We start from the raw sequence: 26,204 nt of genomic DNA, 5'->3' as shown, positions 1-26,204 counted from the left end.
AATCTTTCTTACCCATAGGGAAACAAGAGGAAAAGAGTATAAGAGAAGGGGAAGGGGAAAGTAAAAGGAAGGGGAGAGTAAGAAAGACAATGATCAGAAGCAAAACATATTTTTGAGGAAGAAACAGAGAAGGATAAAAACATTAGAAAATAGTAACCATAACTGAATTTTCATGGGATAAGCTTACCCATAAAATAGAAGCAGGTAGCAGTGGATTAGAAATAAGGATCTAAAAGTATTTTGTTTATGAGACAGACACACTTGAAACAGAAAGACATACAGAGACTTATAATAAGGTGATCAAATAGGTTCTATTATGTTGCAGCTAAAGTTAAAAAGGCATGGCTAGCAATCATGATATCAGATGATGCAAAAGCAAAAAAGGGACCAATTAAAAGATACATTTTGATAAATGGTTTCTCTAATAAACATCTCATTTTTCAAATATATAGGAAACTAATCAAATTTATAAAAATAAGAGTAATTTCCTAGTTGATAAAAGGTCAAAGGATATGAACAAGCAGTTTTCAAAAGAAATCAAAGTTACTTATGGTCTTATGAAAAAAAATTATCTAAATCACAAAATGAAAACAACTTTGAAGTATCATCTCATCCCCATAAGAAATGACAAATGTTGGAGGGAATGTGGGAAAATAGGGACACTAATGAACTATTGGTACAATTGTGAACTGGTCCTACCATTCTGGAGAAAAATTTGGAAGTATGCCTATAGGGCTATAGAACTGTGACTCAGTCACCACCTTTGACCCAGCAATATTATTACTAGGTTAAGGAAAAAGGATAAGAACCTATATGGATAGGAATATTGTAGTAGCTCTTTTTGTGGTAGCAAAGAATTGGAAATTAAAGGGATGTCCATAAATTGTGGAATGGCTAAACAAATTGTGGCAGAAGATTGTGATGAAATAATGGGATAGTTTCAGAATAATGAATGGGATAGTTTCAGAAAAACATGGGAAGATCTATATGAACTGATGCAGAGTAAAGTGAGCAAAAGCAAAAGACTATTATACACAGCAACTGTAGTAATGGTGATCCAACTAAGAAAAATTTAGTACTCCGATCAGTGCAATGATTCAAATAATACAAAGACAACAATTAAGTAATCCTTGCCTTCAAGGAACTGTTGGGAGGAGACATTATATATAATAAAATGGATAATATATGGAAAATATGGAAATAGGGATTTAACCTACAATTTCATTGATATGGGAATTCCTAATTCTACTAATGCAGATTGTGCCAATCTTGAGAGTTGATTGTAGAGGTGGGAAGAGGATTGGAAAGTTAAATGATTTGTTCTCTGTCCACTCTGCCAAACTGTTTCTTATATGGAAAAAAAAAAAAAAAGAGAGAAAATAAATACAATGGAATTGACAGAGGGAAAAAGCACTAGCAGAGCCAGGAAAAGTAGGAGAAAATTCTTAATGTGAATTGTGGATTCTAAGAGGCCAAGGTGAGAAGTGGGAAGGAGGTGGAAAGCAACCTATGTATAAGTATCCATATGGGAAACAGAATGTAATGTGTAAGGAACATCAAAATAATAGTATCTGATGGAGAATAGTACATAATAAATACTAAGTTAGATTGGACCTAGATTATGAAAATCCTAGAATGTCAAAGGTGTTGTTTATGTAAATTGATTGTTAGGATGACCTCAAAAAAAAAAAACTGAATGGATGAGAAAGAGGGATGCTCTTGGAGAAAGGGGAAGGGAGAAATAGAATGGGAAAAATTATCTTATACAAAGGAGGTGCACAACCAAGAGCTTTTACAGGGAAGCGGGAGATAAGTGGCTGTTAGATCTATTCTTCAAGAAAATTCACTGACAATTGTGTAGATAAAGGATAAAAAAGGAGAAATAAAAAGCTAGGGTGACTAATAGACGTCTATTTTAAAAAGCTCAAGCAGGAGATGATGAGAGCAAAGGCTTAAACAAGTAGCTGGGTTCTTTAGAGAATGATTTCTTCAATTAACTGTTCTTATACATTTAAGAACTAAAACAGAAATAAACTTATTTAATATGACAGATTATACTCAGCTTCTTCTGGTTGTCTCCTCAGGAGCAAGGAGACAGGATGAAGTTCTATATTTCCCTTAGCTAAATGTGATTGCACAAATAATTCCTGAGTGTTCTAATAGGATGTGGCAAGAAGGAACCCATGATTATCTTTTTGTAATGTCTAATTTAAGATTTCTGCAGGGTCCAAAACAATCTTATTTCTTCCTCATCTTCACCCATGTAGAGAAGTTACATAAATTGGACCCAGAATAATCCTAGGTTACACTTGGGAATTTTCTGTGTGTGTAGTTAGAAGAGTTTATATGTATATATATAATTTTATAAAAAGTTCAATTTCTTTTGGTTACATATAAAAGTATAAATATGTTTTTAAGAATACATTGCTTATAGTATTATGATCAACTGTGAATGACTTAAATATTCTCAGCAATACAATCTTTATTCAAAATAATTCTGAAAGACTTGTGATAAAAATTCTATCTCTAGAGAAAGAACTGATGGAGTATATAAATGCATATGGAAGCATACTTTTTTACTTTATGTTTAATGGGTTTTTCTGGTCTGTCTTTTTCTTTTACAACATGGCCAATTTGGAAATATGTTTTGCATAACTGCAAAAGATATGACACGTATAACAGCAAATTGCTTGCTTTTTTAAGGAAGAGAAAGAGAATTTAGAACTTAAAATTTTTTTAAAATAAATGTTAAACTGGAAATGTTAACTGGAAAAAATAAAATATAAATAATAAAAACTGGGAAAAATAAAATATGAAAATGTAAATAAAGAATAGATTGCTAATACCTTTTTCATAAAGTTGATAGAATGGATCCTTTGTGAAGTAATAGAATTTTCATCTGAAATTTTTATGTCCTCCTCTATCTGGCTTTCATATTCCTAAATACAGAATTGTTAGTTTTACTTCTTGAACATGATATCAATTTTAAATAGGATATGCATTAATGAAATATTAATTATTCAACTCATTTTCTCCCTTAATATTTGGGAAGAAGCACTAGCATGAAAAGAAGCATTCCCTTCTGGAATTTTCCTTCTCTAACACCTTATTTCTAGTTTCTTTGGTATTTATTTCATGAAAAATAAGACATGATAGGAACTTTGGGAACAGCAAAATAGTAAAAATTCTTAGAATTTTTGCGATTCCAATATAAAAATAACTTGAAAGAATTTCTTTAGTTTTACTGACTGAAAATTTATAAAAATTCCTAAAATCCTTGATCAGAACTTATTATTCATTATTAATTTAATGTTTCATGGTCTTGCAGAGATAAGCCTGCCTTTATCAAGTAATGCTTATAAGAAAAACAAAATTAATGTCTATTGTGTATTGTCAGGGAATTCTTAAGATAAATAGGCTTAGAGAAAGTATCCTTTTTATTCCTGAACTAGCTTTTAGCCAATCAGGACTGAGATTAGTAGACTCAATTCAGAATCTCATTTGGAAGGGACCTTAGAAGTCATTTAATTTAGTTCTACCTACCTACACTAGAGTTCCCTCTCCTTACAGAATTTAATTTAGTTCTTTCCATAGTTTTAGGAAAACAAACATACTTGTGTTTTAATTGAGGAACAGATAGTAATATAAATGATTTTAAATAAATCAAAACCCAAAGCTGGGCTTAATACAATATGCATAGCAGCAATTTGTTCATTTTTCATATTTATTAATGAAATAACCCAAATAGGGACAAACAATTTTTGAAGCTCTAATGTGAAGTGCCACCCCAGTACTTCAAGAATCTAGGATATCCCAGATATGTATTTACTTTCCACTTATTTTGCCACAATCCCTTATGATTGATTTATTCATTATCTTTAGGAGATACTATGACAAAAATTATTAGCATGTAACTAACTTGATGATAATCCTAAAGTTGAAACTCAAAACTTTTCTAGTTTTTCATCTCAATGGCCAAGATTTACAAAACCTACCATTACATGTAAGCCATAAGAATAGATCTTCCATTGGAGAATCTGCTCAATTAATGTAGCTCAGGGTAGAGTGTTTATAAAAGTTATGAAAAGGTGTATTTTATTGTAGATTAAAAAAATAATTTGATTTGCTATCAATGAACCATAAATACATAGAAAATTAAATACCTGGAAGACTAAATCTGGTATCTCTCTGTCATAGAGAGGCATTTGCTGAAGAACAAAGACATCTAATTGGCCTGCATTTCTAAGTTGTAGTAGTTGGAAACGTTTGCTTTTTTTAATTTCCTCTTCAGAAATAAAATTAAATTCCTCTTGCAGCTGTTCAAGACGAAAATATTTTGGAATAGCTTGCCCTTTATGTCTTGTATACTGTAAAAGATAAGAAAGATTTCAAATCCCCATTTCAATTATTTTAACTCATTACATAAGATGATTTAGCATTGGCTTATTGCCTGCCTTGAGGTTCACCCTACTCCAGTACATCCTATATTCAATTGCTCAAGTGACTTTCCTGAGATACAGATCTAATCATGTTGACCTTCTACTCAATAAACTTCCTATTACCTTCAGTATCCAATAGAAAATGCATTGTTTTGACATTCAAAGTCCCCTCTTCTTATTTCTTACTCCATTGCACATATCCTTTGGTATAGTGACTTTCTGGCTTTCTGATATTCCACAAACAAGATATACCATCTCTCAGCTCTGGGCATTGCATTCTTTCTAGCTGTTCCTCATCCCTAGAATCTTCTTTCTATTCCACTACAACTAATGAACTCCCTAGCTTTCTTAAAATCCCAACTAAAATTCCTTCTTTTACTGGAAGCTTTCCTCGATCCCTCTTAATTTCAGTGCCTTTCCTCAATTAATTATTTCCTATTTATTCTGTTTATAGCTCTGTTTATGTGCATACACACAACAAATACAATTTGTTTGCATGTTGTTCTTCTCTTCCCCTCTCCCCCAATTAAATTGTCCCCCTTGACTTTCTTTTTCCATTTTTTTGTATTCCTACTGCTTATTGGCACAGTACCAATGTTTATTGATTGAATGATGTTGAGAGAAAAGTGTGATATTTTATTACATGAAACTAAAAAGCTTCTGTGCAAACAAAATTAATGCATCTTTGGTAAGAAGGGAAACAAATTGGAAAAAAAATCTAATATTGTTTGGTATTCAGAATATATAAACAATTAACACATATGCTTACATGTATCATATTTTGAATATGTGTGTATTGTTATGTGACAAAGTCATTTCCCAATAAATAAATGATTGAAGCAAAGGTTATAAACAAATGATTCTCAAAAGAAAATTACTATTTATAGTCACATGAAAGAATGTTATAACAATAACAAACACCAAAACAGAGACAAACACCTCTGGAAAGCATTCATCCCTTTATCTTATGTCTCACTTGATATTAATAATCAAAAGATATGAAAAAATGCCACCACATATACTGTTTTTATAGTAGTGCAATTTCTTGCATTTTTCTTCACCTTGCTCATTTCTTGCCAAGTTTCTCTAATAGATCAAATGTTAAGGGATCATCTATTAGAAAAATTGTATTTGTCTCATCAAAATAAACTGTTACAATATGCCTTGACAAAGTACTATGGGGAAGTTCATCTCTCTTTCTCTCTCTCCACAGTATTTTCAATTGAAGTTCTGCCCCATCATCTGAGCTCCAACAATCATTCCTCTGTTATGGGCCAGAACTCTGAACTTGAAACAAAGTATTCTTACAAGGTGCTAAGTCAGTGGAATTGATAAATACAATGGTTATCTAGTTAAGCTTGGTGCTTAACAGCTCTCTAGTTCAGTACATGTACTTAGTACTTAATATAGTTCCACAAGATTCACACCTATGATAAGAGAGCATATAAGCTCAGACAAACTCAGATTCATTCAGAGCTAGAGAAGATAAATAAACTGGAGGCTGAAACACAAGCCTTTGGACTCAGACAGATTCATCCCATCTCACACCACCTTGGTGGCAGGCTCTCCTCCTTAGCTTCTCACTGAAACCAAGACTCTGGAAGGCCTCTAAGAAAACTGCCCAGCTGCAGGCAAAGAGATAATAAAGGAACTGGACTTTAACTCCTGGCTGTTCATGTGGTGATTACTTGGACTGAAAAGAAGGCTGTTCCCAGAGACCCCAAGAAAACCAACACAAAGAACATTACTATTTAGGTGTCCGAATGTGGGACCAAGAACCTTCATCTATGACCCAGAATTAGGGTGAGTACAAAAATAGACAAGAAAACTTTGGAAAGGGCTAAACTAGTATTGCAGCTGAAATGGGACAGATGTTTAGAAAGGAGCCTTTTCCAATTCAAGAAAAATGTGTAGAGAGCATTGTCAGACTTATGAAAAAACAAGGTTTGAGTGTAACTTGGGAGCAGATTATTGAATGAAATTTCAGAAACAGAACAGTACACATCTCCTTGGTTCTTTAAGGAAAAAAATTTAGATCCAGATGAGTAGAAACTAATAGGAGAGCAACTATGTCAATACTACAATGATAATGGACCTGACTCAATTTCTAAAGAAATATTTTACTTAAAAAAATTGACTATAAGAGATTATATAAGTATTAGAATAAGAAAAAAGAAGAAAGAGCAGGAGAGGGAGGATACTAATAAACTAGATGAAAAGGATGAAGAATTAGACAAGAAAGGAGTTAAATACAATTGTGATGAAATTAAGAAGTGTGGTGCTTCACAGGAGGAGCCATCCCCTGGCCTACTTCATTCAATTACCCCTTCATGGGTGGAGGAAGGAGGAGGAGGGGAATGGTCAGTGACACAATCAGCACCAGCTATGAAGAAGCCTATGACAAGATTACAAAAGGCATTAGTTAAAGCTAAAAAAGAAGGACAGATATATCTGATTTGATAAATGCAAACCTTGTGATTGAAGAATTTGACTCTTCAGGTAACCCAAGAAGAAGATATACTTCTTTTGATCTGGAAAAAATTAAGGATTTGAAAAGGGGTTGCACTCTTTATGGGGCTACATTGTTTTATGTTAAGATGTTACTAGAGAATCTGGCTTATGGAAATCTTAGCCCCTAGTGATTGGAAATCTATAGCAAGACATGTTTAGAACCTGGACAAAACTTGTTGTGGCTTTCTGAATATAGTGAATTATGCTGGATATAAGCCCAACAAAATAGGCAAATTGGAGTTAATGTACAAATCACCTTTGACCAACTAACAGGTAAAGGTCAGTATGCAGACAATTTAGCACAGATTAATTACCCCATAGCAGCATATGAGCAAATTGCTGCTGCTGCTATAAAAACATGAGGCTGCCTCCCAAGAAAAGATGAGGTGAAGCCTTCATGAAAATAGAGCAAGGTTCCAATGAACCTTTTGCTGGCTCTGTGAGACGTCTGCAGACAGCTGTCATAAGAACCATTGGAGAAAATGCAGCTACAACAATTATGATAAGACAACTGGCTAAGGGAAATGCTAATAAGATTTGTAGAATTATTCTGAGATTACACAAGAAGGCTCCTTTAGAGGAGACCATAAGATGCTGTGCCACAGTAGGCACAAATGCTTTTTACACCTAGACTATGATGAACATGGAAAGACAGGGTCCCTCTTGGCAAAGGACTTCCAGGAAAACTCATCAATGCTTTCACTGTGGAAAAATAGGACATCTGAGAGCTCAATGTAGGCAAACAGATAGAGAAGACAGGATGAGAGAATAAGACCCAAAATCCTGTGTTCAAAATGTAACCGAGGCCTTCACTGGGCCTCAGAACGTAGATTGACCCAGAGAAATGAGAGGCAGGTCCCAGCTCCAAGACATCAAACAAAAAACAGGTGGGGCAAGATAGCAGCCAAGTTTACACCCAGAGAGTCTTTAGACGTTCAGGACTCTGATGTCAGCCAAATCAATCAGCCAAAAAGCAATCAGATGGGAGAAGGGGATTACAATTGGCTAGAATACAAGTTTTTTCACCCAATAGAAGGGCAGTGTCTAGTGCAAGCAGCTCCAAGGTAATTGCCAGGTGATATGGAGAGAAAGTGGTGAATAGGAGGGACTAGATAGGTTAACTCCTTGGGAGAAAGGGTTTACTTGTATCTCTACAGATGGAGAAAGAATCAGATGGGTGTCAATGAGCACCTGGGGACAGAAAAAAAGAGAAAAACCTCAAAACAAAGGAGAAGACTTAAGAAACATCTGATACTGAAAGAGCATGGCTGACATAAGACTGTTACAGAACTTCAAAACCCACAGGAATCATTGGATTCTCTGAGACATGATAAGATTGTTGCAGAACTTGAAAACCAGCAGGAATCATTAGCTTCTCTGAGACATGATAAGACTGTTATGGAACTTCAACATTAGCAGGAATCATTGGATTCCCTGGGATGAAAATATGTTCATAAGACTATTGCAGAACTTCAGAACCAGAAGAATCGTTGGATTCTCTGAGACATGATAAAAGACTGATATCGGACTTCAAAACTTGCAGGAATCATTGGATTCCCTACACACATGAAGTAATGAACAATAGATCAGTTTTGGACTATTTCTAGGACTTATGGACATGTATAATTCCTGATTCATATTATTTGTCATATTACTACTAGTTTTGTTACTATGTGCTTATGTAATTTATGTAATTATGTGTAATCCCTCCCATGTTGATATTACGTATATCAAGTGAGACCCTTCAGAAACCCGCTAATCTGGTTTGATTTCCCATTTCCCTTTGGTGTTTTCATCTCCTTTCCTGAGGCGTCAGCAAAGGCATGATCACCTCTTTGAGAAGTCAGGGAGGGCATGACCACCTTATGTTCTAAAACAAAAGAAAGCGGGAGATGTTATGTGTAAGGATCCTTTAAATGAGCGGCCACAGTGCAACAGGAGATTTGAGTGGCCCAGAAGTAATCTCTGTGGATATAGGACTGCCCCTTGGATGGGATCCTATCCATATTGAGATAGCTTCTTAATAGGAGAAAGCTCTCTCTTTGATTGCTGTGTGTGTGACCTCACAGACCCTCTGTAAGCCGACTGCAGGCAGCAAGTTGCTCTCTTTATCCTGGGGTAGCCAGCGGAGTGAATGGATAGCCAAGAGAGGTAAGGAGGTTGAGAGTGAGACAATATGTGGGTCTTTGGACCAGGTGTTCACTAGGGAGTTAACAAGTCAGGGCATTATTTGAGTAGGTATAATAACGGTTGATATAATATATAATATAATAAAGTTTGCACGTGGCTGGCTGTTCTTGAGCACGCTATCGGTTATTAAACTATAATTCAAGAAATCGTGGCCAGAGGCCTCTGAAGGCCTCAGAGAAGGCGATTTGGTAGAATTAGTTGACACTGCAAAGGTCAGTGGCCAGAGGTACTCTGAGGGCCTAGAAAATCAGGAGAGACTAGTAATAGTAACTGCTATGAGAGCATGTTACAATTATGGGCCAGAACTCTGAACTTGAAACAAGGTGCTAAGTCAGTGGAATTGATAGACACAATGGTTATTTAGCATGGTGCTTAACAGCTCTCTCATTCAGTACTTGTACTTAGTACTTAGTATAGTTTCACAGGATTCACACCTATGATAAAAGAGCATATAAACTCAGACAAACTCAGCCAGAATCATTTAGAAGGGCTAGAGAAGATAGGTGGGAGCTCAAGCTCTTGGAACCAAGGAGAGAGATAAGCCTCTAAGAAAGCTTACTGGGACTTCCGGTTAAGATGGCGGAGAGGAGGCTCACAGTTGCATAAGCTCCGCGCTTTCTCTCACTATCCACTTCATTACAAGCCTCTGAATCAATGCTTGACTGAAAAAAACCCACAAATAGTTACCAAGAGAAGCCATCCTTGAGATCCGCCAAGAAAGGTCTGTCTTTACTGGAGGGCTGGGGCGGTTTTAGATCGGGCACAGGCTGAGGGCAGCGGCAGTGAGAGCACGGGAGCAGACTGGAGAGGGGGTGGAGAGTGATCGTAGCCGTTTCTGCGGGAGAGCTTCGCTACAGGTTTGGATAATTTCCTCCGGCAGCAAGTCAACAGCCCAGCAGAAAAGCTAAAAACACCGGGGCTGAAGAATACAACCGCAAACAGCTGAAGTCTCTCAGGACCTGGCGCCCCCCCCCCCTTCCCCCCCCTCAGTGACTCAGCACGCTCTGGGATCTCAGAGCGCAGGCGCAGCACAGTCCTGCTAGTGCCTCACAGCTGCCACCTGCAGTCTGTAGAGGAAGCTCGATAACACACCCAGCCCCTCCCCCAAAGAAAGACTCCAGTTTTTTTCTGTTTTTCTTTGGTAGTTTATCTCTGATTAATAGACAGAATGAGCAAGAAGCTGAAGAGGACTTTAACCCTTGACAGCTTCTATACAGATAGAGAGCAGACTCTAAATCCTGAGGAGACTAAAAACAGGCAGTCCCCAGGTGATTCCCCAAAGGAGGAGATCGGCTGTTCCTCAGCACAGATGAACCTCATAGAAGTGATTAAAAAGGCTCTCACAAGGGAGCTAGAAGAAAAATGGGAAAAGAGTCTGGAGAAAGTTAAAGAGAGAGTGGATAAAGAAGTAAAATCCTTGAAAAATAGGATTAGTGAACTGGAAACAGAAAACAGCTCTCTAAAAAACAAAATTGGCGAAATGGAAAAAAATTCCACAGAACAAAAGAACTCAATTGGACAATTAGAGAAAGATTTTAAAAAAGTGAGTGAAGAGAATACTTCACTGAAAATCAGAATTGAACAAGTGGAATTGAATGACTCGAGGAGACAAGAAGAATCAGTCAAGCAAATCCAAAAAAATCAAACAATGGAGAAAAATGTGAAATACCTTCTGGGGAAGACAACAGACCTGGAAAACAGATCCAGGAGAGACAATCTGAGAATCATTGGACTCCCAGAAAAACATGATGAAAAAAAAAGCCTGGACACTGTCTTCCAGGAAATTATCAAAGAGAATTGCCCAGAAGTCATAGGAACAGAGGAAAAAATAAACATTGAAAGGATTCATCGAACACCCACTGAAAGGGATCCTAAAATCAAAACACCAAGGAATATAGTGGCCAAATGCCAGAACCCTCAGGTGAAAGAAAAAATATTGCAAGCGGCTAGAAAAACCCAATTCAAGTATCAAGGAGCCACAATAAGGATCACCCAGGATCTGGCAGCATCCACATTAAAAGATCGAAGGGCCTGGAATATGATATTCCGAAAAGCTAAGGAACTTGGTATGCAACCAAAAATAACTTACCCAGCGAGAATGAGCATCTTTTTCCAGGGAAGAAGATGGACATTCAACGAAGTAAGCGAATTTCATCTATTTCTGATGAAAAAACCAGAACTTAACAAAAAGTTTGATCTACAAATATAGAACTCAAGAGAAATCTAAAAAGGTAAAGATTAATCTTGGGAACTATATTTTGACTATATAGATGTATAAAGAATACATGTATACCTTGTTCTAGAAATTGATGTGGAAAGGACATTGTACCAGAAAAAGGGTAAAGTGGGGGTAGTACATCTCATGAAGAGGCATAGGAAACCTATTATATCTGAGAGAAAGAATGGAGGGGGATGAATATAGTGGGTATCTTACTGCCTTCAGAATTGGCTTTAAGTGAAAAATCTTAAGACATATTCAATCTATGGTGAAACTTCTCCCATCTCATTGAAAAGTGAGAAGGGAAAAGTGGAAAGGGAAGGAATAAGCTAAGGGAAGGGAATACGGGAACTGGGAGGGAAAGGGGTAAGATAGGGGGAGGAACTCTAAGGAGGGGGAGGGATACTAAAAAGGGAGGGCTGTGAGAAGCAAGGGGTGCTCACAAGCTTAATACTTGGAAGGGGGGAAAGGGGAAAGAAGGGAGGAAAGCATAAACCGGGGTTAACAAGATGGCAAGTAATACAGAATTGGTCATTCTAACCATAAACGTGAACGGGGTAAACTCCCCCATAAAGAGAAAGCGGTTAGCAGAATGGATTAAAAGCCAGAATCCTACAATATGTTGTTTACAGGAAACACACCTGAAGCGGGGAGATACATGCAGGTTAAAGGTAAAAGGTTGGAGCAAAATCTACTATGCTTCAGGTGAAGTCAAAAAAGCAGGGGTAGCCATCCTGATCTCAGATCAAGCTAAAGCAAAAATTGACCTAATTAAAAGAGATAAGGAAGGACACTATATCTTGCTAAAGGGTAGCATGGATAATGAAGCACTATCTATATTAAACATATATGCACCAAGTGGGGTAGCATCTAAATTCTTAAAAGAGAAACTAAGAGAGCTGCAAGAAGAAATAGACAGTAAAACTATAATAGTGGGAGATCTTAACCTTGCACTCTCAGAATTAGATAAATCAAACCAGAAAATAAATAAGAAAGAAGTCAAAGAGGTAAACAGAATACTAGAAAAGCTAGATATGATAGATCTCTGGAGAAAATGTAATGGAGACAGAAAGGAATACACTTTCTTTTCAGCAGTTCATGGAACCTATACAAAAATTGACCATATATTAGGACATAAAAACCTCAAACTCAAATGTAGTAAGGCAGAAATAGTAAATGCATCCTTTTCAGACCACGATGCAATGAAAATTACATTCAACAAAAAAGCAGGGGGAAGTAGACCAAAAAATAATTGGAAACTAAATAATCTCATACTAAAGAATGATTGGGTAAAACAGCAAATCATAGACATAATTAATAACTTCACCCAAGAAAACGATAATAATGAGACATCATACCAAAATGTATGGGATGCAGCCAAAGCGGTAATAAGGGGAAATTTCATATCTCTAGAGGCCTATTTGTATAAAATAGAGAAAGAGAAGGTCAATGAATTGGGTTTGCAATTAAAAATGCTAGAAAAGGAACAAATTAAAAACCCCCAGTCAAACACTAAACTTGAAATTCTAAAAGTAAAAGGTGAGATCAATAAAATTGAAAGTAAAAAAACTATTGAATTGATTAATAAAACTAAGAGTTGGTTCTATGAAAAAACCAACAAAATAGACAAACCCTTAGTAAATCTGATTAAAAAAAGGAAAGAGGAAAATCAAATTGTTAGTCTTAAAAATGAAAAGGGAGAACTCACCACTAACGAAGAGGAAATTAGAGCAATAATTAGGAGTTACTTTGCCCAACTTTATGCCAATAAATTCGACAACTTAAATGAAATAGAAAAATACCTCCAAAAATACAGCTTGCCCAAACTAACAGAGGAAGAAGTAAATATCCTAAACAGTCCCATCTCAGAAAAAGAAATAGAACAAACTATCAATCAACTCCCTAAGAAAAAATCCCCAGGACCAGATGGATTTACATGTGAATTCTACCAAACATTTAAAGAACAATTAACTCCAATGTTATATAAACTATTTGAAAAAATAGGGATTGAAGGAGTCCTACCAAACTCCTTTTATGACACAGATATGGTACTGATACCTAAACCAGGTAGGCTGAAAACAGAGAAAGAAAATTATAGACCAATCTCCCTAATGAATATTGATGCTAAAATCTTAAATAAAATATTAGCAAAAAGATTACAGAAAATTGTCACCAGGATAATACACTATGACCAAGTAGGATTTATACCAGGAATGCAGGGCTGGTTCAATATTAGGAAAACTATTAACATAATTGACTATATCAATAACCAAACAAACAAAAACCACATGATCATCTCAATAGATGCAGAAAAAGCATTTGATAAAATCCAACATCCATTCCTAATAAAAACACTTGAGAGCATAGGAATAAATGGACTTTTCCTTAAAATAGTCAGGAGCATATATTTAAAACCATCAGTAAGCATCATATGCAATGGGGAAAAACTGGAACCTTTCCCAGTAAGATCTGGAGTGAAGCAAGGTTGCCCACTATCACCATTATTATTTAATATCGTATTAGAAACACTAGCCTCGGCAATAAGAGTCGAGAAAGATATAAAAGGAATTAGAGTAGGCAATGAGGAAACCAAACTATCACTCTTTGCAGATGATATGATGGTATACCTAGAGAACCCCAGAGATTCTACCAAAAAGCTATTGGAAATAATTCATAATTTTAGCAAAGTAGCTGGCTACAAAATAAATCCCCATAAATCCTCAGCATTTTTATACATCACCAACAAAACCCAACAGCAAGAGATACAAAGAGAAATTCCATTCAGAATAACTGTTGATACCATAAAATATTTGGGAATCTATCTACCAAAGGAAAGTCAGGAATTATATGAGCAAAATTATAAAAAAGTCTCCACACAAATAAAGTCAGACTTAAATAATTGGAAAAATATTAAGTGCTCTTGGATCGGCCGAGCGAACATAATAAAGATGACAATACTCCCTAAACTAATCTATTTATTTAGTGCTATACCAATCAGACTTCCAAGAAAATATTTTATTGATCTAGAAAAAATAACAACAAAATTCATATGGAACAATAAAAAGTCGAGAATCTCAAGGGAATTAATGAAAAAAAAATCAAATGAAGGTGGCCTAGCTGTACCTGATCTAAAATTATATTATAAAGCAGCAGTCACCAAAACCATTTGGTATTGGCTAAGAAATAGATTAGTGGATCAGTGGAAAAGGCTAGGCTCACAAGACAGAATAGTCAACTATAGCAATCTAGTGTTTGACAAACCCAAAGCCCCTAACTTCTGGGAAAAGAATTCATTATTTGATAAAAACTGCTGGGATAATTGGAAATTAGTATGGCAGAAATTAGGCATGGACCCACACTTAACACCATATACCAAGATAAGATCAAAATGGGTCTATGACCTAGGCATAAAGAACGAGACTATAAATAAATTAGAGGAACATAGAATAGTTTATCTCTCAGACTTGTGGAGGAGAAAGAAATTTGTGACCAAAGATGAACTAGAGACCATTACTGATCACAGAATAGAAAATTTCGATTACATCAAATTAAAAAGCCTTTGTACAAATAAAACTAATGCAAACAAGATTAGAAGGGAAGCGACAAACTGGGAAAACATTTTCACAGTTAAAGGTTCTGATAAAGGCCTCATTTCCAAAATATATAGAGAACTGACTCAAATTTATAAGAAATCAAGCCATTCTCCAATTGATAAATGGTCAAAGGATATGAACAGACAATTTTCAGAGGATGAGATTGAAACTATTACCACTCATATGAAAGAGTGTTCCAAATCATTATTGATCAGAGAAATGCAAATTAAGACAACTCTGAGATACCACTACACACCTGTCAGATTGGCTAAGATGACAGGAAAAAATAATGATGAATGTTGGAGGGGATGCGGGAAAACTGGGACACTAATGCATTGTTGGTGGAGTTGTGAACGAATCCAACCATTCTGGAGAGCAATCTGGAATTATGCCCAAAAAATTATCAAAATGTGCATATCCTTTGATCCAGCAGTGTTTCTATTGGGCTTATATCCCAAAGAAATACTAAAGAAGGGAAAGGGACCTGTATGTGCCAAAATGTTTGTAGCAGCCCTGTTTGTAGTGGCTAGAAACTGGAAAATGAATGGATGCCCATCAATTGGAGAATGGCTGGGTAAATTGTGGTATATGAATGTTATGGAATATTATTGTTCTGTAAGAAATGACCAGCAGGATGAATACAGAGAGGCTTGGAGAGACCTACATGAACTGATGCTAAGTGAAATGAGTAGAACCAGGAGATCATTATACACTTCGACAACGATATTGTATGAGGACATATTTTGATGGAAGTGGATTTCTTTGACAAAGAGACCTGAGTTTCAATTGATAAATGACGGACAAAAGCAGCTACACCCAAAGAAAGAACACTGGGAAACGAATGTGAACTATCTGCATTTTTGTTTCTCTTCCCGGATTATTTATACCTTCTGAATCCAATTCTCCCTATGCAACAAGAGAACTGTTCGGTTCTGCAAACATATATTGTATCTAGGATATACTGCAACATATCCAACATATAAAGGACTGCTTGCCATCTAGGGGAGGGGGTGGAGGGAGGGAGGGGAAAAAAAATCGGAACAGAAATGAGTGTAAATATAATGTAATTATTAAATAAAAAAAAAAAATAAAAAATAAAATAAAATAAAATAAAATAACAAAAAAAAAAAAAAAAAAAAAAAAAAAAAAAAAAAAAAAAAAAGAAAGCTTACTGGGCTCCAGGAAAGGAGACAAGCCTTTGAAAGAGATAATAAAGAATTTGGACTTTAATCCCTGGCTACTCTTGTGGTGATTACTAAACTGAAAAGAAGGCTGCCCAGAGACCAGAGGAAAACCGAGCCAAAGAACAATACATTCCTCTGCATCAGAACCTCATAATCCAAAGACAGTGAAAGGTCACTTTCCTTATCTTATGTGAATGAAAGCTATATGGGTTTCTGCCATCATTTGTTATTTTGGTCCCAAATATCAGGAAGTTGGATGAGAAAGATATTTTGGGTGAAGAAAGCCCTTTCTCTAAAATCTCACCATGTATGTCCACTATACCTCATCCAGTCCATCTTCCATTCAGGTACCAAAGTGATCTTCCTAAAATGAGTACACACTTCTATTCAATAAACTTTAGTGGCTTCCTATTGCCTCCAGGCAATTTAATTTAAATTTAAAATTTAAAATCCTGTTTTTCTTTTAAAGCTCTTTATAACCTGGCCCCTTCCCATCCTTCCAATTCTCTTATACTTTACTCCTCTTCATGTGCTCTCTGGTCTATTGACTAGTCTACTTGCTAGTCCTCCCATAAAATTTTGTGCATTTTTACTAGCTGCCCTTCAGGCCTAGAATCCTCTTTGTCACCTCTATCTCCTCATTTCCTTAAGGTCCCAGCTGAAAGACTGTCTTTAGTGAGAGGTCTTTCCCAGTCCTCTTTAATGTTCATGCCTTCTGAGATTAACTTCAATTGATCTTTTATATATCTTTGTACATAATTGTTTGAATGTTTTTTCCTCAATGTGAGCTGCTTGAGGGCCTTGACTGTTTTTGTCCTTCTTTATATCACTAGCATGTGATATATGGTAAGGACTTAATGCTTTTTGACAACTTGACTTCTCAACATATTCATAAATATACAACTATATCAGATACACTTTCCAGAATCAATTATACAGGTTATTTGTCTGACATTCTAGAAATAATCCAGTCAGCTGGTATACTGGCAGCTGGTAACTATCCTCCCTGTTATTGAAATACTCTTGGCTGATCATACCTCTTCAAGTTTGCTAAAAGCTCTCTCCCAGTCCTAGTCCCCAAGAATGAAGACATTCAGATAAGCAAGGTACATATAGCCATAGGATCACATTTTTAGAATTGGTTCTTCAGATCCATTCATAAGTGATATCTCTGAATATCTTATCCATTGTCCTATTCATCAACAAGTATTTACCCTACTCCACCCTCTTTCCCTCCTTATCAGGAAACAATCAAATCAGTATTTACTATTGTTTCTAGAAAGAGTATGGGGATGATAATTGACTATCCTTCCTTTGACTCCATTTGTCATTCTTGGGATTTCCCAGACAAAAACTTTCCCTAATTACCACTCCTCTGCATGTCTTCTCATTTGAAGGAACTGCTTTGTCTTTATAACTCCTAGCCTAATACAGGGTAGGAGCTTAATAAATGCATAATCCATTCATTCTACCATGAGATTCATAAAGTTCCTTCACTTTTAGAGTTGAGGTCATTCTAATTAAATCATCTCATTTTTTTCAATAAGGAAACTAAGACTAATGCAGGTGATATGCCTTGATTAAAGTCAGATGGTTATTAAATAATAGAATAGGAACTAGAATCCAAGTTTCTGGTTTCCAGTTCAGTGCACTTTCTATTATATGTTATTTGATATTGGTGAATAGATGAGCTCAGTCTAAAAAAAAAATAAATAAGTGAATACCCTTTTCAATAATTATATATTTTGTACTGTTCCAGTAAGACTTACCATTATGAATTCCATCAAATCTGAGTAGTCTGGGTCATTTGGATCAATTCTGACTTCATTTGCCCATTCAAAGAGCTTCTGAGTATTAATAAGCCATGAAATTCCAGGAACACCTCTTGCATCCACATTCTTTAACACACTACCATATGGGAAAAATATAATATGCATCATTTTTCTTTCCTGTGATTTTGTTACATTTATATCTTAACAATATAATTATGATATTTTTATGACAATAGCTTATATTTATGTAGTACCTTAAAGTTTACAAAATTATACATAGACATATATAATCACATTTGATTTTCACAACCACTTTTTGAAGTAGTTTCTACAGGGATTATACTTGTTTTACAGATGAAGAAACTGAGTTTCAGAAAGAATAAGTGTTTACCCATGATCAAAAAGTTAATCATCATCAGAGATGGAATATTCTTTCCACTCTAACACATAAACTCAAAACATTGATTGAATACTCTAGGTGAGATCTTGGGCTAGGCACAGGGGAAAACTTACTTAGGTCACATTTCTAGAGCATACTGAGTACTTTGCTCCCAACAAACTAATTATAGAGGTACTATAGGAATGATACTCATTTTACAGTTTCAAAGAAGTTCAGATATTTGTACAGGATCACTGAGCTACTGATTATTAGAGTTAGGCTAGAAACCAAAGCCGCCAAATTCACATATCTTCCACAATAGAATGCTACTTATTAATACTGAGGCTTCCAATATATTTAGCATTATTGAGGTGTAGTAAAATAAGATTTAATATGCCATCTGTGTTTTTCATTAATAAAAATATTAAGAGGAGTACGACTGAAGACAGAGCTCAGTAGCTATACTAGCTAGAGGTCTCTCTCCCCCATAACTCCTTGGCATCAAATGAAAAGGCAGTAAGAGTAGTCTGATTTAATGAGGGAGCATCCCCATCTTGTGGATACTATTGCCAAAGCACAGTAAATCTAGTTCTGTTCTTGCAACAAAAGCATAATGTATAGTTCATCATTTGATAAGGATATGTCCAATTTCTTCTATCATATTCATAAGCTCTGATGATAGGAACTATATAAAACTATGTGAGCCTGGGAAAAAGGATGGATAGCAAGCAGTGCCCTTGACAATAACAGAAATAGGTATTGTTTACTATCCCTGATGAGAAAACTGTTTTCAGTGCGATTTATGACTTGCCGATGCAGTCAAATCCAGTTCTCACCCCAAATCCTGCAGTCTTATCCATTGCCCAAATTGCCATGGGAATTCCTTTGACAATTTGGCCTTTCCCAAATGATAACTGCTAACACAAGGAATGCAACTTTGTGCACACTCAGAACACTTCTTTTATGTGACAATTTGTAGAAATCATTGCCCTAATATCTACATCTAATCATATGAAAGGATCCATCATCTTCACTTAGAAATCCCCATTTCTTCTTTCTCCTAAATACAGAATTCATTAAGTAGGGTTTGAAGTTCACACTGGGGAAGACAGAAAGAAGGATCCAGGCCTGAGGCAATGGTCAGAAAAGGCAAGGCTAGGAAAGAGATGAAGCCTCAGTAAATTTCATGACTATCATTAGAGAATGAATTCATGCTTTGAATTGTTCTAGAGATACTGGAAGAGATTCCTTATTGAAGATTAGGAAACCAACCAGTCTGTACCTGCCTGAAATGGAATGCTGCCCTAAGACAGACATGAGCTTTAAGTAATACACTGTTGAAGAGTGATGTTACTTCTCTAACATAAATTTTTATAACCTGTGGCAGACAGAACTTAGTGACTGGGACATAGGTGTTAAAGGGATGCCATTTTCATCTAATGCCCATGATAAAGAATAGCTTAGTTTTCCTGATGTCAGTAGGCAAAGTTCTTCTTTTTCAGTCACGTCAAGAAGAAAAGGCACATCTGTATGTCAAAAAAAAAAAAAAAAAAAAAAGGAGAGCAAAGTAGGAAAAGAAGTTATTTCTCAATTTAAAAAAAGTTTCTACATTTTAAAGTAAAAAATAAATAAAAAGCAGCGTAGTGCTACATTTGGGAATGAAAACTTCACACATCTAAAATTAAGGATCTTTACAAAGGATATGATTCTTTTGAGTCAAGAGCTACAAGTTCCCTTAGTTGCTATTGTGAAATACTGAGATAGGAAATCTCAAACTGGGAGCCGGAAGGACATGGAAATACTTGACTAAACAGGCTAGAAGAGTTGCTCTGCAATTTCACTGGCACCAGTACTCTCTTCAACCAGCATATATCCTAGGGCCTCAAGAATTTAGCAGAGGGTCTTGAAAAGTTGTGGCCACAGCAGTTTGAAAATACAAAGAGAAAATGCAATTTGCAATTAACTCACTGCTTCCTACTTCTCCATATGCAGGTACGACTAGTTTATCACAGCTAAACTCTGTCTGTTCCAAAACAGCTTTGTTTTTCAGTGCAGTGTTGCTGGGTATAGGTAGATATATTTTGGCCAATATGCTTGTCCTTTTACTTATTTCATAAATCTAAATGTAAGACAAATGAAATCACACTGGAAACAAGTATTTATAGCTGGAATCTTAAAAGAGAGCTAGACAAAACTTTAGATCATCTAGACCAGAGATTCTCTGACTTTTTGATCTTAGGAACCTTTACATTCTACCCCTACCTTTTTACTGTTTTCTTTTTTCCCTGGTTATACATGTACATTAACTTTTAATAAATATTTATAAATCATGTTGGGGGAGAAAAATAAGAACAAAAAGGAAAAACCATTAGAGGGGGAAAAAACACACATGACTTCTGTTGAAGTTCTCTCTCTGGATGCAAATGGCACTTTCTATCCAAAGTTTATTGGTATTGCCTTGGATGACTGAACCACTGAGAAGAATCAAGTCTTTCATCATTGATCATCACACAATCTTGCTGTTTCTATGCACATTGTATTCCTGGTTCTACTTGTTTCACTCAGCATCAGTTTGTGTAACTATTTCTAGGCCTTTCTAAAATCAGCTTCATCATTTTTTATAGAATAAATATTTCATCATTTTCCTATACCATAACTTACTTATTCAGCTATTCCCCAATTGATGGGCATCTACTCATTTTCCAATTCTTTGCCACCACAAAAAGAACTGCTACAAACATTTTTTTGCATGTGTAGGTTCTTTTCCCTCTTTTATGATTTCCTTGGGATAAAGACAGTTTTCCCAGCAATTTTTGTCAAATACTGAGTTTTTAGCCCAGAAGCTGGAGTTTTGGAGGTTATCAAATACTAGATTACTATAGTCATTGATTATTGTGTCATGTGTTTCTAACCTATTCCACTGATCTACCACTCTTAGCCAGTATACCTAATGGTTTTGATGATTGATGCTTTATAATACAGTTTTAGGTATGGTACTCCTAAGCCACCATCCTTTATATTTTTTCCATTAATTCCCTTGATATTCCTGACCTTTTGTTCTTCCAGGTGAATTTTGTTATTTTTTTCTAGTTATATAAAATTTTTTGGCAGTTTGATTGGTATGGCACTGAATAAATCAACTTAGATAGAATTGTCATTTTTATTATATTAGCTTGGACTACCCATGAGCAATTGATTATTTTTTCAATTATTTAGATCAGACTTTGTGTAAGAAGAGTTTTGTAATTATATTCATATAGTTCCTGGGTTTGCTTAGCAGATAAGACAACCAAATATTTTATTTTGTCTACAGTTATTTTAAATGAAATTTATCTCTTGTTGCTAGGCTTTGTCAGAATCTTTATACTCTTAGAATTAAAATTATTGAGAACCCCAAAGAGCTTCTGATGTATATAATAGCTATTTCTACTTACTGTATTTTAAATTCAAGCATCTTAGTACTATTGTGATAAAATAATTTTGATCTCATGGATCTTCACCCAAGGGTTCCATGCCCCATTCAGAGAACTTCATTGATCAAGACCAAACCCTTTTTAAGTAAATAAACTGAGATACAAACAAAAGATTGTAGCCAAGGTCTCCCAACTAGTTACTGACAGAGCTGAAACCAGACCTCTAGTGTCCTGATTCCCAGGCAAGTGCTCCTAAAAGTATAATAGAAGTATTCTTCAGAATACTGCAGATATATGTTCATTGCAGAAGTCTACTGTGACATGCCTGTCACACTGGAAAAAAATCCAAATCAACCAGATGCCTTGAGAATCCAAAGGCTCAGGCTTGGTTTTTGACTTTGCTGTGTAGGAGTTGTTTTGGGGCCAATGACTTCACCTTTCTATGAAGGTTCCTTTAAGTTGGTGATAATATTGGGAATAGGAACCACATAGTGTTGTGGGGAGGATAAAATAAGCAAATACAAAAGGCTCCATATGAACAAAAAACTGAATTATGAAAGGTATGTCTATTCAATGATGACAGATGCTATAGGGATATACTGGCCTTATACCTAAATGGAACTTTTCAGTATTAAAATACTTTATCAACAGTCTCGGATTAACAATGAGTTTTCTATGATGATAAGAGGAAGGTGGTTGGAATAAGAAAAATAAATCCAGCATCTGATTCCAGCAAAGTAATAGAAACTTTAAAAGCAAAAGTAGAGGGATTCAAAAAAATTTTTTTTCTGTTTATAATAAGTTCCTGGTATCTTTTATTCTTTCTTGTTCTGCTTCTAATTTAAGGTCTAATCCCTCTCCAATCATCAGTCCTTCCCACTCAGCCTCCACTCTTTCCTATTCCTCTCATTTTCTTCCCTTGGTAAAAAAACTAAAGATTGCAGTCATAGATGGGGCAGACATTTACTACACTTTTAATTGTTATAATATTTGCATTTACACACATTAAACAATGGCCTTCCTTCTCTGCTATGGTTACATAATAATTGAATCATAGTTTAAATAATATGAAGAACAGCTCAAATTGCATATTAAATCACTTTTTCCATATACAATGGTTAAATCAGTTAACATTTATATATTGTTTTACATATATTATTTCATGTCATAAAACAATAAATTTTTTATACCATAATTATACTCGCAGATCAAAATCAAATGGCATTATAAAAGACAAAGATTATATATAAAGATATTAAGAACAGTAATAGGAAATGATTTTTTAAATATATTTGTAAAAAGTAAAGTGTCAATAGAAATTTTGATGACATACCTCTAAGCGAATAGTTTCAGGCCAGTTTATTAGTTGAATATTGAAAATCTGCTGAAATATGACTTTAAAATCCAGCTGCAGAGGAGATGCTGAAGTGCAAGAAACCTGTTTATCATTGTAAAATATTTTAATAAAATATTTAAGCTTTTGAACTCTGGCTCTTCTCCTTTGTTCATGCCTAAAAATTTAAAAGTAAACGAACATTTAAATCATCCTATGAAAGTAAAATGAATGCAAAAAAAGTTCCTTTCAGTATTTGCCCTGATAAAACAACATATGACTATCCATCCTATCATAGCATACATTATGTATTTTATAAACCAAACATTTACTTGAATATAGTTTAGAATCTCTGCTGTCTACTTCAGAACTTTCTTTTGATACCTTCAGATAAGGTATACCCAAGGCCTGACAACCATTGCCACCATGAACTTCTGGAGGTTTAAAAAAAAAAAAAAAAAAAGACATCATTTCCTCGACAAAAATCTAATCAGGAGCCTTTGTAGATTTAGGTAGGCTGATTCCCTAGAATACACATAATATACCACTGAATACATAAAGCCTTTCTACCCTGGTACATAAAAATACTTTATTTCAATCAAATTGAGATGATGCCAATCTAAATTAATGTAAAAAAGTAAATTGGATTTTTCTGCTTCCAAGAACATATATTCAAAATTCATTCATTAATGTCATAACTTCTAGACATTAGTAAAGTATTTGCTTAATAAATGCCTAAAAGATCAATGTATAGAGAAAGAAGTAGAGTGGGCCATCAAACTGGAATTTAAAAAAACTATCCATTTAAACACACATACACCACACACATTCTATGAATTTCTTTAGCAAGAATAAACAATGATACTCTAATAAGATGGGAAGTATCTTTCACCATACACACTAGTTGTTTAGTCATTTTTTAGTCCTATCTCTTTGCAACTCCTTTAAGGTTTTCTTGGCACAGATAACGGAATGGTTTTCATTTCCTTCTCCTGATAATTTTTACAGATAAAGATCTGAGGTAAATAGCATTAAATGACCTGCTCAGGGTCACATAACTAGTAAATATCAGGGATCAAAAAATTAGTAGTGTCTTCTTGAGAATGAGAAGCTAGGGAAATGAGCAGAGCTCTTCTCATTTATCGGCATAACCTATTTGACTCTACAAAATGGCCTTAAGACTAAATTAGGACTAAGGATAAAAAGAACCTGGCTTGGAAGTTTGTTAGAGGAAAGGCTTTGGATAGCAAAAGGAATTATTTGATGAGTGCCTAAAAGCCAAGGATGCTCTCTCATAAAAGCCAGTCAGATTTCACGGTTAGATTTTGTTGTTACTGTTCAGTCATGTCCAACTCTTTGTGACCCAATTTGCTTGCCTCAGGGAATCCTCTTTTTTATTATGCCTCACTATCAAAACAATGCCATTTATTGCAGGTGTCAGACACTGTAAGCTCCTCCTCTACCACGATTTTCATTATTCAGACCACTATTCTGTTCCCTTTCTGAGAATGCCACAATATCTCCCCCAGCAGATCCATGCTCTCCAATTTCCCCAGATGCCATTTGTCCCTGTAATTCCAAATCTGTCCTTCCTGAGATAGGATGACTGGACTTTTCAAGGACCAAATGCCCCAAGCCATACCCAGCACAAGGTCTCTCTTTCTCCCTTTACTGATCATCTTTATCCACAGATGCATTCATCAATGGAACCCTCTCCCACTTCCTTCTTCCTTTCTCCCTTTTTCAGTCCTTCTTTCACCCTTTTCTTCAGGCTCTTCTTTTGCTGAGACCACAGAGTTCACCTTTCAGTAATTGGTACCATTCGATTTTACATGAGAACATCTCTATTCCCCTTTTTTTCTTTCCCCTCTTTCATACACCCTTCTGTGTTGCAAGGTAGTCTCAGCAAACAAAATACTGATTCACCTGTAAGCAGGGTGCTGTCAGGTTCTGTCTTTATTGTCCCAGACCCCTATCTTCACTGTTATACCAACGAATTTCTACTTCACCCACCTTCTTGTGTACATTTAGAAAGAAATCTCTTACTGATCTTTCTGCAGTTGCTCTGTTGTTGCTGTCATACTTAACTGCTATATTTACTCAATCCTCCATTTTTGTTTAAAGTTCAAGCAATTCTTCATTTCTGGTTTTCTTTCTAAAAATGTTTCAAATACCTCTTTATTATTGGATATACATTTTATTTTCATGTATAGTTAAGTTCAGATTTGCAAGGTAGGTCATCTTGAGCTGCATCTTAAGTTCCATTGCTCTTCAGAATACATTATTCTTACATTTTCTATTGAGGTCCGTTTTCAAATTTCCCCTCCTTTATATCTGGAGGTGTTTTTGCCCTATAATGTTCTTCTGAGAGATTGATGATCCTTAAGCTGTCTCTGTGCATCCTATCTTCAAGATCAGTGTGTTTTTCTTGCATAGTAAGCACATTTTTTTTAATGCTATTTCTCTTTTAGACTCTCACATCTGCATATTTGTATTTCCAATTTATTGTTCTCAGTTTCATTTCTTTGGTGAAATTTACCATGGCAGATTCTAGTTTTTCTTATTCTACTTTTGCTATGGATTATAAATTATGTCCTTGTAATTCTTGTTTCTCTTTTGAAGTACTCTGGAACAGTGTTATGGTTCAGTACTCTTACATTTCATAGGATCCTCTGTCTCACTCAATGTTGGATCATTTTCCTTTAGATTGTAGTATTTATTCAGAGGCCTGAACTCATTTACTAGATCTAGAGGTCAAATTTCCTTGTATTAATGTTTTCTCTGTTGATTTATTTATTTAAGTTCAAAGTCTTTGAGTTTCTTATTCCTGAAATCTTGGTAATTTTAATCTATCCCTCCCCTATGTTGCTTTTCCCCCTATTGTTCACTTTCTAACTCTCTTCCCTCTAATGATCGTTTCCTTGAGGGTTAGATCTCAGTATCTCAGTCTTCTCTCATACTGGGAAATTCAAAGTTCACCAGCTTAAGATATTTCCACCAAATGATATTTTGGTAGATAGAACTGGCCCTAACTGGATGCTGAGTTCTGTCCCTTAGGCTGCAGAGATACATTCCCTCATTTCCCCCTCATCCCACACACAATGTCCTTTTCCAGTAATCTGTTCTTTTTCCTTTGTTTCTTAGTTTTCTGGCAGTTCAAAGAGCTGCTCTA

General features: G+C 35.4%; 1 protein-coding gene across 1 annotated transcript in view; it reads right to left on the bottom strand.

The window, feature by feature from the left end:
* Positions 1-26,204, bottom strand: part of CC2D2B (coiled-coil and C2 domain containing 2B) — a 128,238-nt gene that overhangs the window by 49,401 nt on the left and 52,633 nt on the right. Inside the window, 6 exon segments of the mRNA XM_051973820.1 lie at positions 2,847-2,939; positions 4,164-4,367; positions 17,905-18,043; positions 19,665-19,812; positions 20,255-20,405; positions 23,033-23,210. Of these exon segments, the coding sequence (XP_051829780.1) occupies positions 2,847-2,939; positions 4,164-4,367; positions 17,905-18,043; positions 19,665-19,812; positions 20,255-20,405; positions 23,033-23,210 (913 nt within the window).

Source organism: Antechinus flavipes, chromosome 2 (assembly GCF_016432865.1).
Source record: "Antechinus flavipes isolate AdamAnt ecotype Samford, QLD, Australia chromosome 2, AdamAnt_v2, whole genome shotgun sequence".
NCBI classification, from domain to species: Eukaryota; Metazoa; Chordata; class Mammalia; order Dasyuromorphia; family Dasyuridae; genus Antechinus; species Antechinus flavipes.
The sequence above is the reverse complement of the archived record's forward strand: the minus strand, read 5'-3'. Positions and strand labels throughout refer to the sequence as shown.